We start from the raw sequence: 12,373 nt of genomic DNA on the forward strand, positions 1-12,373 counted from the left end.
GTTTTCAGCTGGAATGTCGCGGGGATTGCAGGAAAGTTGCCCCTCCCTGACTTTATTAGGCAGGTTGACGAGCACTCTCTGTGCCTCTTTCAAGAGACATGGAGTTGTGTGCCGGTCCACAGGGTGGGTTTTTCCTCCTACTTCTCCCCTGCGCATGTCTCATCTTCAGGGAGGGGGCGCCCAGCTGGTGGCCTCCTTATCTGGGTTGCGGCATCTCTTGATTGCAGAATTATGGATTTCCCCACAGGTTCTCCTGACATACAAAACATAACCATAATAGACCAAAGGGGGAGAGTTGTTTTAAACGTTTATAATGTTTATGCCCGGGGAACCGTGGGCGGGAGAAAGTCTCCTGTAATATCTTTACTCGAGACTTTGTTAAACAACACCCCATATAAGTCTCGTACATTGGTTGCAGGTGATATGAACTGTACGTTCGAGCCTTTGGGTTCGGACGTTTCCCTCGACCAAGAGGAGGAGGACACTAGGTGGGGGATTCCGGTTCTGGAAATCCCACCGATCAAGAGGTGGTCAGAAGTGGCGCTTCAGTTATACTCCCTGAGCCTTGAATTCAATCTAAGGGCTGTTAATGGGAGGACACCCTCGGATAGGCTGGGCGCACACACGTATAATAGGCCCGGACATACATCTAGGTTAGATTATCTTTTAGTAGACGTGTGTCTATGGCCCTATGTAAAGGATATGCAGGTGGTCCCCTCGGTTGAAAGCGACCACAACCTCCTTTCTCTAAGTATGGCTCAGTGGTGGCGTCACTCAAGTAAGGTTTCTATAAACCAGGTAGCAGCACCACCTGAGGTATCTGAAGTCTCCCCTTGTGGTAGGCGAATTAAATGGGCCAAACTGGTTTTATCAGAGGGGAAGGTAGAAGAAATAAAATCTCTCCTAAACCATACGGTATTAAACCTTGGAACATCCTCGGAAGGTGTGGGCAGAGGGAGTGGGCTCTTCGTCTCCCTGATAGATGCCTTGACTAATGTCTTTACTCTTCACCACAATAAATTGGGTAATAAACTCTCCAAAAAACCCCTCGATGGTTGGTATTCCCAACCATGTAGGGTTCTTAAAGCAAAGTTAGTTGAGGCGATCAAAGCTAAGTCCCGTCTTGAGATACAGGAAGCAAGGAAGGCCTACAATAACTCTCTTAAACTAGCCAGGAGGGAGTGGGAAGATAAACATTGGGATGACCTGCTCCAGGCCAGCAAAAGTAGAGACCCAAGGGCATTTTGGAAACTTATAAGTGCACGGAAAAGCCCCGATGCACTTATGAGACCCTGTAACATCTCGCCACAAAGCTGGGTAAAGCACTTTGGGTCTTTATACCTCCCTCCAGATGAGGATGGTAATGCGGGGATGGTTCTTACGCATATAATCGAACCTCATGCCTACGATCTCTTTACTCCGCTAGAACTTGAGGGGGTTATAGGGTGGGTAGCCCCACGCAAGGCTGCGGGTCCCGATGGCCTCCCGGGAGACCTTATGAGGGCATACCCAGTGGAATGGGCACGGGTCATAGCAGCGCTACTTAATGATATCATGATGGGAGGGGCAGTACCTGAATCCTGGAAAGGGGCGGTGGTGGTCCCAATTTATAAAAAAGGGTGCAGGGAAGCTCCAGGTAATTACCGACCCATAAGTCTGATCGACTCCACCCAAAAGATAGCAGGTAAAGCTATCCTTGGAAGGATTCTCCATTGGGTGGAGGAGAATAAAATTCTTTCAGACTTTCAGGCAGGTTTTCGGGTTGGAATGGGGACAATTGAGCAGGTGTTTAGGCTGGTATTAATGTGGTGGAAGGTGGTGGAACTGGGCAAGGGCAGCCTTTATCTGGCCTTTATAGACCTGAAGACCGCCTTTGACCTAGTCCCCCGAGAAGATCTCTGGAGGGTACTTCTCGAGCTGGGCTTACCCCCTTACATCTTGTCACTTCTTATCAGCCTTCACGCCCATACCTTTGCCCAGGTCCGTTGGGGTAAAAACGGTGAACTTACTGAGAAGATTCCAGTCTCTAGGGGCGTAAGGCAGGGCTGTGTCCTGGCACCAACCCTATTCTCACTTTATGTGAACGGGGTGGTAAAACATCTCCAGCAAGAACCAGCCGACGCCCCCTGTCTCGGAGGAGTCCGGATCCCCACCCTGCTATTTGCGGACGACACACTCCTGATTTCGAAGACCCCTCAAGGTCTCCAGAAATTATTAACACGATTTCAGGAGTTTTGTGATGTAAGAGGATTAACAATAAATGTGGATAAAACAAAATATCTAGTCCTAAATCCTCCTAAGAAACTGGGCCGCCCACCGACTCTAAATTCGACCCCCCTAGAGAAAGTAGCCGAATTCGACTACCTTGGCATCCGGATTACGGATAGGATGTCCTGGGTTAGTCATATTGATAAAATGGTCCTCAGTCAAAGGAGAGTGGGAGGTGCCCTTATGAGGGAGTTCAGGGCCTCTCCAAGAAGATCACTCACCCCAGTAGTTGATATTTACAAGGCTAAAGTAGTGTCATCAGCCTTGTATGGTGCAGAATTGTGGGGCCACTGTTGTTTGAAAGACCTAGAGACAGCGGAGAGTAAGTTATTGAAATCCCTTATCTCCGTCCCCCTGAGTACTCCATCCGTACCTGTTAGGTTGGATATGGGCTGCAAAAATATTAAAGACCAGGCCCAGCTTCGCCCGCTTTTGTTATGGACAAGAATCTGGAGGGGTGAAGAATTGAAATCTTATGCTGATGCCTTGGGAGAAATTATGAGTTTGGGGGGCTGGGCTAAAATAAAGTGGCTCAGAGATACTAAAAAGCTTTTGGAGAATGTCGGTCTAGGAGGCTGCTGGTCATCACGTTCAGCCCCTACAAAAGAAGTTGTCAAGGCGCATTATTGGAACTGGTGTGCGGAGCGGTTAAACACAACCTCTAACCACTGCAAGTCGACTGTCGCCTTTTTGCAAATTAAAGACACTGTGGCTTTTGAACCCTACCTGGACCTGATAACTCTCCCTTATGACCGAGCCCTTTATTTCAAATTTAGAGTTGGATGTCTCCCCCTAGGTGCATTGGTATCGAGTTGGTCACCTGTGCCCCGCATTTCTCCCAACTGTGCGTGTTGCCCTAGCAAGGCCGAGTCTATTGTACATGTCTTATTTGTTTGCCCGGACTATGCAAGGCCCAGGAGTGTCTCGTTGAAACCCCTTTGTCGCAATATGGGCACACGTAGTCACCTTGAAGCCCTGCGTATTTTAACTACGGACACTTCCCCCCTTTTAGTGTGTGGAATTGCGAAATTTTTAAAGTGGTCCTGGCTTATTCGCTGCAAGAGATTGTCAGTAGCTGTTTAATTCTTTTTTTAGATAATTTATTATGGGAAATTTATGCCCTTTTTATATTCTTATGACTTTGATACTGGCTTCTTGTAACTGTGATTTTTATGTGTCTACTGTATTTTTTATGTGCTTACAAGATATCTTGCATATCGAATAAAAGCTTATGACTATACTCATTTGAAGGCACGAACGGGGAGGGGGGCGGCGGGTGAGCGGCGATGTCATTGCTATATAAATATATTTACAAATGATGTTTGTTTTACTGGAATTAGCTGGGCTTTTTATTTTTTTGGCTGCTGTGGATGCCGATGAGGGTTCACATGGTGTCGTCCTGTGGGAGGGGGAGAGGGGGCGATTGGGGTCTGCCAGCAGCACGGCTGCATGGCCACTCCCCTCTCTCTTCACTCAATGCTGGAGCTGTCAGTGCGAGCGCAGTTACTTCGCGAGACTTTGCCCTAATGGGCGCGTAGACCTGCTGATAGTGTCATGCGGGACTTGAGCAGGGCATATGCATACCCACAATCCTCTGCACTGTGACAGGTATTTATCTTCCATTCACAAACAACTTAACGATATTTCTCACTATTTTAGGTGTAAGGCAGCAAAGTACTTGAACTGGGCTGTCACACTTTGCCCGTTAACGATTTTATCAATGTCGCTCTAACAGTCTTAGGTAACGTATACCGTGAGATGGTTCCGTTAATCAATTATAGATAAGCATCATTTGTTAGTCTTTGGTCTTGTCATTGAATTAACACTTAGTGTGGCAGTGACAATGCATCAACGCGCCTCTCCTAACAAGGACTGGGCATGCGCTCACACACGCTTCCTGACGGATTAGGCCGCGTGTCAGAAAGAAGTGCGTCGGTAAAGGGGCCAGTAGCCTTGGAAGGATACAAATGACGACTTAATCGTCATGAGGCGGGACTAACAAGCCTTAAGCCAATAGGAAGACTGTAGTTACTGACCTAAGCCAATATAAAAGATGGGCGGAGCTTCCACAGAAACTTCCTCACTAAAGTGTACACTGCATGTCTCGTAGAGACAGCGCAAGCGCTGTCTAGGCGAGACCTAAAAAGGGTGCATCAAATATTGCCTGGGATTTTTAAAGCAATGACAAGCACTGCACGTGGTGCACAACACAGGGCATGAGGCCTGAAAGCTGAGAGTTTGTGTAGAGTTGGGGAGCAGTCCTATCACAGAACAAAAAGGTGTTATAACATTAAAAAAGTTATTTCACTAACCTGCGTAGCTGCACGTATTGCCATCCAGGCCAGCAATTTGTACGTTTTTGCTGGAGTAGGTACACTCTCTACATGGTCTTTTGGTATGACTTCCGTCTGTAAGTTAAAAAAACCACACTTCATGAGATTTAGCAGGTTACCAAGCATCGTTTTCTTTGCTCCAAAATCCCCAATGGTATTTTTGAAAGATATGTTTCGCTCACTGACTATAATTTGCACAGTTCAGTGTTTTTAAACAACATTGAAATGCACAAGGGAACAGACACTGCAGAAACATCCCAGTTGACACTAACACTGCTTCTTGCCTTTAAACTTATCAGTGCGGCACTCAGCATTTTGAACAGGTGCAGCATCGAGGCTGAGATTTCACAACCTCTAGTACACATGCATTCAAAACCTTTTTAAAGAGGTTGGCAACCCTCTAAATCATGGTTGCTTAGGCTGTGGCTGGGCTGCTCCAAATAACAATGACATAACAGGTAACAGCTACTTCTCAATATGTAGAAATCCAAAACATCAACACAAGCAGAAGGTCACCAAGTGTTAGCAGCAGGACTTTCAGGATGCTGACGTCGAATATCACCAGTCAGATTGGTGTCATAACTCATATGTTCACCCACGCACCCTCTCCACAGATCTGCCTGTAACTTGCACATCACTCATACTTTAAGTGTGCATGTGATCGAGGAAAGTGTTGTAATGCTACTTAGTTATGTATTTCATTTTTCCTTGACATCTGTGTATTTCAGTGACCTATGTGTTCTAGAATTGTACAGCTGCCCTGGCTCAATGTTAGAATCTTGTGGGGAGATTGGAGAGATGAGCCAGAGGCAGTAGGGTGGCTGAGCTGTTGTACCCTTTCAACTCAAGAATGAATATCCAAAAGGAACTACTCTTCTGTCATCATTAAAAGATTTCACCTTTTAACAGAAAGCTTGTTCTAGTTTACCTTGGTGGATTTGTTGTGCCGAGAATGTACGCTTGCACTTGCCACCTTTGCAAGAGAAGCTTGCTTTGCTCCTGCCATGCTATATTTGTTCTGTGAGGAGGCAAAACCTGCACCGATGTTGCCAGATGTGTATGTGTCCTGTGATGTGAAAAGCTTGCGCTACTGCCATTCCTTCACCTGTCCTCTGAAGGAGATAAGCTTGCGCTGTTTATGCCCAAAGTGCAAGCTGTACCTATTCTATGATGAAGGGATGTTTCCACTGCCTTTGCCAAGTCGTATTAAAAAACAAAAGATATAGTGAATGCATTTAATCCTCCTCTTTTAAAACTTATGGTAGGGAGACCCCAGTAAACACATTTTAACACAGATTTAACAGCTTAACAAAGAATGAACATAAATGCTGACATACGGGTCACAACCTCATGCAGACTAGGGAACTCTTAACTAGGAGACTAGACAGCCAGTGAACAGCAGTACTCTGGGATGTTTCTCAGTGTTAGATGTGGATGCCACAGATGAAGCTTTTCATGCTATTTAAGTCAAGGTTCATCATCAAATAACAGTACATAAATGTATGGAATTACAATAAGAGGTTTGGCTAATTTCTTGCTGGTGTTTTGTATTTTTTGTTTGTGAATGTCTGCTTGTGCAGAGTGTACAACAGTCTTTTTACTACACTCACTTCTTTTTAGTGTGTTAGCTACCTGTACCATACATGGACGTGTGACAAAATCATGTGATGTTCTTCCTGCTAGTGCCAGGTGTCCGTTGCTTATTCTCATAGGCAAGGTGTTGAATTGTGAAGTTTGTTATAAAATGTTCAACTACACAAATCACAAAATGATTCATATCGCCAATGCTTGTTTTAATGAATGATATGAACAAAAGATTGCCAACCTCATTTTACATGTAAAACAAGCAATTTTTTACATAGACTTGAAGATTGGTGTGACATATGGAGTGGTTCCATGTCATGTATGAAGCATTTGGCCAGTTCAGGGTTGCAAGCTTTTTAACAGGAGTTTTACTCCCAACGCACTTTTTTGTTTGCATTCGGCTTTGGCAAAATCAGTCACGTGTTTACTTTTGCAACGTGCTTTCACTTAAAGTGAAAGCGCAATGTGAAAATAAACACGTGGCTGCCTTTGCGGTACTGCGCTTGTTTTTTTTAACAGTGTCATGGCGTGTGAAAATTGTGCTAAAATCGTGAGTGGAAGTAAGGAAAGGCTGAGATTTTGTGGAAGTGATAAAACTTAGTTTGAGATTTTCTCTGGGTGTTGTAGCTCCCCTCCAGGCTTATCAATCCAGCACGAGGCGGCATTTCTGAAACCAGAGGAACCAGAGAGGACACAGGAAGGATGACTTGGGAGCAGTCTGAGCCGGATATCCGTCAGAGAGGGGGGTGGCCGACCCGGACGGGACAGACATACAACGTCCTGGCGGAGGGCGACGCGGGGAACACTGCACTCCTGGAGGCAGGGACGGAGGGAAAGACGTGGACTGAACTGAAGATCGTGGATACAGAGTCCAATCCGGGCGCGCCTACTCAGCCTTTCATCCTTCTGAGGTCGACACCTTCTTGGATAATCTCGTTTAACTTGCTTTACTGTGATTGCTCACCTCCCCCTCTTGCCCCCTCTCTCCTTCCTCCAGGTTTTCCTCGTCTGGTAAACTGCTCATGCATTTTGCATTAGGCCGGGCGCTCCCGCTCCATCTGGAGCGAATTGCAGGGAGAGAGCGCCTCGCTCCGAGCCATCCATCAGCTGATTATTGATTTATGGACGAGCCTCCGGTGGAAGCAGGGGATGAACTCCGTGTTCTGACGGACTAGGCGCGTGGCGATAAATCCCATCCTGGGTACTTGTCTGAGCGGGGCCCAAAAACACCGGGAAGGGCGCTAGTGGTAGGTGCCCTCATGTCACTCACCCCGTGACACCATTCAATTCGAACGATGATGAGGTCAGAGGATAGGATAATGCTGTGTCATGTAAAGCTATACCTTGGGGCCAAGGTCCTTGCAAAAAAATAAAAAATAAAAATTATTATGTCGTGTTATCCTATAAGGCTGACAAAACGGTTCGCCTCTAACATTAGGGGTGGCCTACAGATCAGTGTTCTAGTGCCAGCAAATATTGCATACTCCAGAGTCTTGCAAATTACGACTATTAGAGGAGGCACGCTTAAATCATATTACATGCAGTTTGCGATCTGCGACGCATGGCCCTCTTTAGAGCAAGTGCAGCGCTGGACTGCCTTGCCGCTTTATAACTCTGTTTGATATGTCGATGAATGAATGAAAAACGTTTGCATAGTGCAAAAAAGTTGCCCCAAAAGGAATGCCCCTGTGCTAGGTGAGTGTAAGACCGGTTGATGAAATGTAAATAGAGGGGGGCAGCCAACATTAGGTCGCTAAAGAGATGGGTTTCTAAGAGGCTCTTGAATGAGTTCTGAGAAAGGCGGGGCAAGTATGGCGTGGCGACAACCCCCCCCCCCTCTAGCCTGCTCTCCCAGGCACGGCGCTCTTCACCGCGTCAGTCTGATGCGGTGGACGCGCCGCGCCGGGGATTGGCTAGCGGGGACTACCCCTTGACCCGGAAGCGACTAAGGCGCTTCCGGGTCAAGGGGGGACAGGGGGCGGGCTGGTTAGAACCGGCTGGCCCCAGTAGAAGTGATAAAAGGTCGGGGAGCGCAGGAGTCGGACTCTTTGTCCCGCGCTCTCAGGCCTGCTGCACTCAGCCTTCAGGAGGCTGCCAATATTTGTTTGCACAGGCTGCCCTTAAGGACAACAGCCTCGCTAGGAGGCTGTATTTTAATTACTTTTTGTTTGTTTTTCAGGTGCTGGCGTCGGGCAGCATTTTCCGGCTTTCGGTGCAGCGAAGGAATTCCGGAGGGCAGAGCGAGTCCGGAGCAGCGAAGGAGTTCCGGAGGGCAGAGCGACATTGGTGCTCGATGTCCCGTCGGGAGCAGTGAAAGTATAACAGGGACAGAGCGGCGTTTGGTGCGCGCGGGACACAGCGCAATCGGTAATTTTGTATGTGCGCTGGAGTGGCGGTAATTTGCTTAAAAAAGCAGACCTGTCCGCGTAGTCGTTAATGCTGGTACACTGAGAGTTCTCTTTGAACCCAGTGAACAACAGTAACGCGCGTGCTTAGCGTAAAGGAGGTCGTTGTTTGTTTTAGAACAGCTGTGTGAGGTGCGCGATCTGGTGCAATCAGCTGAAGGAAGCGCGCGCTATATTAAATGCGGTGAGGGCACTGTAGCGGGTACAGGGAGATTGTTGAGAGCGCGTGTGTAGCGCCAATTTGTTGAGGGACAAGTGCATTGAAAGCGTGGTTGGGGGGGCTTAAGTATAGCTCTCAGTGTCGTTAATAATTCTGCAGCTGACATTAAGTAGTCATCTCGATTAGAGGCACAATCTTGGAAACAATGCCATTCGCGAGGCTCCGGGGCAATGTAAAGTACAAAGTTCTCGGGACCTATACAGTCGGCGGAAGAAAGTGCATGTGGCTAACAGTCTCATTAGTTGGGCATTACAGCAGTTTAGCATGGAGCGTCACGGTGGCCTAATGGTTAAGGTCTTACACTCTTACTTTCAAGGTCAGTTGTTCAATTCCTGGTGTTTTAAGGTATTTGTTTCTTCAATTAAAGGTGTAGAAAAAAGTAATTTATTTTGCCTCGATTAGAGGCGTCTCTCGATTTGCTTGGTTTTTATCTTGGATCTTGTAATTTCCTCACGCAAGGGTTCAAGGGAGTTGGTGAAGGCGCGTGTGTAGCGCAAGGGTGCCAGAGCCAATTTTAGCGGGACAAAAAAGCATGAAATGTGCGGGGGACAAGCAGAATTTGGAACATTCTGTGTGGGTAGCGCGACTGGAGTGAGTTAAGCACAAATTGGAGGGGGTTAGCCACGGGGCCTGTACAGTCAATGCCTGCACCATGGGATTTTAGAGCACAGCATCAATCACCATAAAGGTGCATGTGGCTAGCAGCTCCTTATTTGGGCGTAAGCGATTTCATGGTAAGAAGGATTTGAGAGCTGTGTTATAAGTGTAACTATACAATTAATACCGAAGGCAGGAGGTTCATTTCAGGCCTGTTTTCCTTTAGGTTTTTTCTGCACGGGTTTGCATGTTGGCAATTAATAAATCAATATTGAACAGATGCTCTCCCATATCTGTACATAAGGGGGAATATGGGAGATTAGAGTGTTTGCGGAGCTTGTGACTAGCGTTGTCCACGGCACAGAAAACGCACTGGTGATCACATATGCCATTGTAATGAGGTATTCGGGGCTGTGTTACGTGGGTAACCATTCAATCTAAGTAAAACCCGAAGTCTATAAATTAAACGTGTTGACAAAGCTGAAACTGGGAGGGTAAGCGAAACGTCTAGTATTATATTGGTACTTTTTGCCAGGGTCCAAAGGCCTTATTAGCACAGTAGCCACGTATGCCCGTAGCAGTCATTGTGATAACAGATACCCATGTTTAGACAGAGGCAAAGGGGCAAAGAGAATGCAAGTTGCTACTTCAAGGGGCACAGGGCATACCATGCGTGAGCTTTTCGTGAGCAGTTATGTCCAAGGGACTTCTTAGGAGATCTGGAGATGATAAAAAGGTCACACAGGGAGGACACCCCCTGCCCCCTCACGCGATAATGGATGGGAATTTAATAGGTGCGCTGGAGAGGCACGCACTAGATAACCCATCATGGGTGGATTCTGCCTTGATTTTGACCAAAATGTTTTTAGCTTCAGCATTCTTTCGGTAACCAGGAATGCGCTATTACATTCAACTCGGCACTCCAGGTCCATTTTATTATTAGTGGGGCGTGCACATTTAGGTACACCTTCTGGGGAACCAGGACATGGTAGGCATGTAAATATTGGCCAGGTCTATAACAAATTAGTGGATTGCATTCCCTTCTCATCGGGCAAGGGGGGGGGGTAGCCTTGGGCATTTCCCTTTGTTGTCAGCTCTTCTCATAAGGGATCCAAGATGGGAGAGGGCATAAGTCCTTCCCTTTCAAAGGTTCCATTTATCGGGTCATATCAATGACCTAGAACACAGGTGATGCGGGGCAAAAAATAATTCAATCTCCCGCGGAAATATAGGAAGGGGTCCCCATGTACTGGAACTGGTGCTGTGCTAAAGCGCTCTCGCTGTAAGCCTATTTTCAATGTTCCTCATGTAGTACAACCGGCACAATGCTAAGCGCTCTCAGTTAAGTCTGAGGGTAATGCGACAGGTGATATGCTAGGCGCTCTCATTGAAAGTCTGATTTCAATGTTCTTTATGTTAGACAGCTAATGCTATGCTGGACTCACAATAGAGCGTCTGATGTCAATATAAGTTTTAAACACCCAGTTTCAGGTCAGCCAGCCATCGCAGGCCGAGGGCCATTCACGGTTCAATTGAGTTTGGGCCAGTTTACAGGAAACACAAAGTGTATATTCAGCATATTGCCGGTTACTCTTTGGGTTGCTCCATGAACTAACCCTTGTTGAAGCAAACATCTCCTCGCTTGCTAACGATCTATGACAGCCGGATTGGCTTGCTCGAATTCTCATTCCACATGGGGTGGTATTACGTACTGAGGAAGTTACGCATGTTACAGCAATCTATTCCAGGGTTTTGAGGTCAGTCCTGCGAGGCACTGGCCTCGGTGAGGTCACTCAAGTACTCTATTAGCATGTCAGGAGCGCTTGGCTCAAGTGTAGGCGCGTGAACTTTAGTGCTGTAAGCGATGGGTTTGATCTTTTGATGTCAATTTAATACGTCCCAAGCCTTGTTGTCACACCTTCGTGGACCTCTGCACACGTGTGCGGTTACACATATGAATTAGGGGTCTGCGTCAAAAGAATCTAGGCACCCATAGCAGGTACACGTATGCTTCAGAATCGCGTTATGGCACGCAGTGCCTCTGCACCACTTATACATGTATGCATTATATACCGGAGATTTGTCACACGTGCCTGTGCATCCTCGTGCTCATACGCATATGCACAATAATGTATTGTGTTGCACAGTACCTCTGCACCCATGTGTCTGAGCGTTTGTGCATTGGATTTCCATGTGGCGTCACATGGCGCCGTTGCACCCGCGGCTTGTACAATTAAGCATTATATGCCTGTGGCTTGTCATGCGGTATCTCTACACCATGGTGTCTAAGCGCTCATACAGTGAGTTATCTGGGTGGGGGTCACACATTAATGACGTCCTTTGGGCAGGTACAAGTAAGCATGCTATTCCTGTGTTGTCAAACTGTTCCTATTCCCCTTGGCGGATTGTGCACGTTTTGGTGCATTTCGCAGCCTATGTTGTCATACACCCGTTTTGTGTCACACAGTACCTATACATCCTGGGGGCTAAGGGATGAGTGTCAAGGGGGAGGGGTACAGTCTCATGACGTAGTCAATGGGGCTGGCATGTAAACTGTATCGTTGTTCCATAACTTAAAGCACTAATCATCTGTTTGGTTTGCATCTATGTATGGCTGGATCCATGACTGGGTTGCATGGGAGGCGCTCCACACCACAAGGACTGCAGTATGTGGACAGAAAAACTCGAGGGGTGCCAGAGTGCATGGGCTCATGCACGATATTGGTTGAGTATAGGTGTGTCAACCAATTGTGGTTGGCAGATGTGGTATTTTACCAGTACACTACTTCACAGGTGTATGCCTTGCCGGATTGACTGGACTCAGGTATAAAGGGCGGATCCAACTTCCCTGGTCGGGAAAAGGTATTCGGCCATTATGGCGCCTGTGCTCGTAGGTGCCATCGTAGGCGCGCTGTTGGTATGCTCTGTAGTAGGGGGAGAAGCTTGCACAGACCCTATCCCAGAAC

The 12,373-nt window shown here is 47.1% G+C and overlaps 1 protein-coding gene across 1 annotated transcript in view; it reads right to left on the minus strand.

Moving 5' to 3' along the window:
* The window catches only part of CFAP54 (cilia and flagella associated protein 54), a 2,172,274-nt gene that overhangs the window by 348,585 nt on the left and 1,811,316 nt on the right, over positions 1 to 12,373 (minus strand). Inside the window, exon 61 of the mRNA XM_085653834.1 lies at positions 4,581 to 4,676. Within this exon, the coding sequence (XP_085509960.1) occupies positions 4,581 to 4,676 (96 nt within the window). The remainder of the gene's footprint in view (positions 1 to 4,580; positions 4,677 to 12,373) is intronic.

Source organism: Triturus cristatus, chromosome 4_1 (assembly GCF_964204655.1).
Source record: "Triturus cristatus chromosome 4_1, aTriCri1.1, whole genome shotgun sequence".
NCBI classification, from domain to species: Eukaryota; Metazoa; Chordata; class Amphibia; order Caudata; family Salamandridae; genus Triturus; species Triturus cristatus.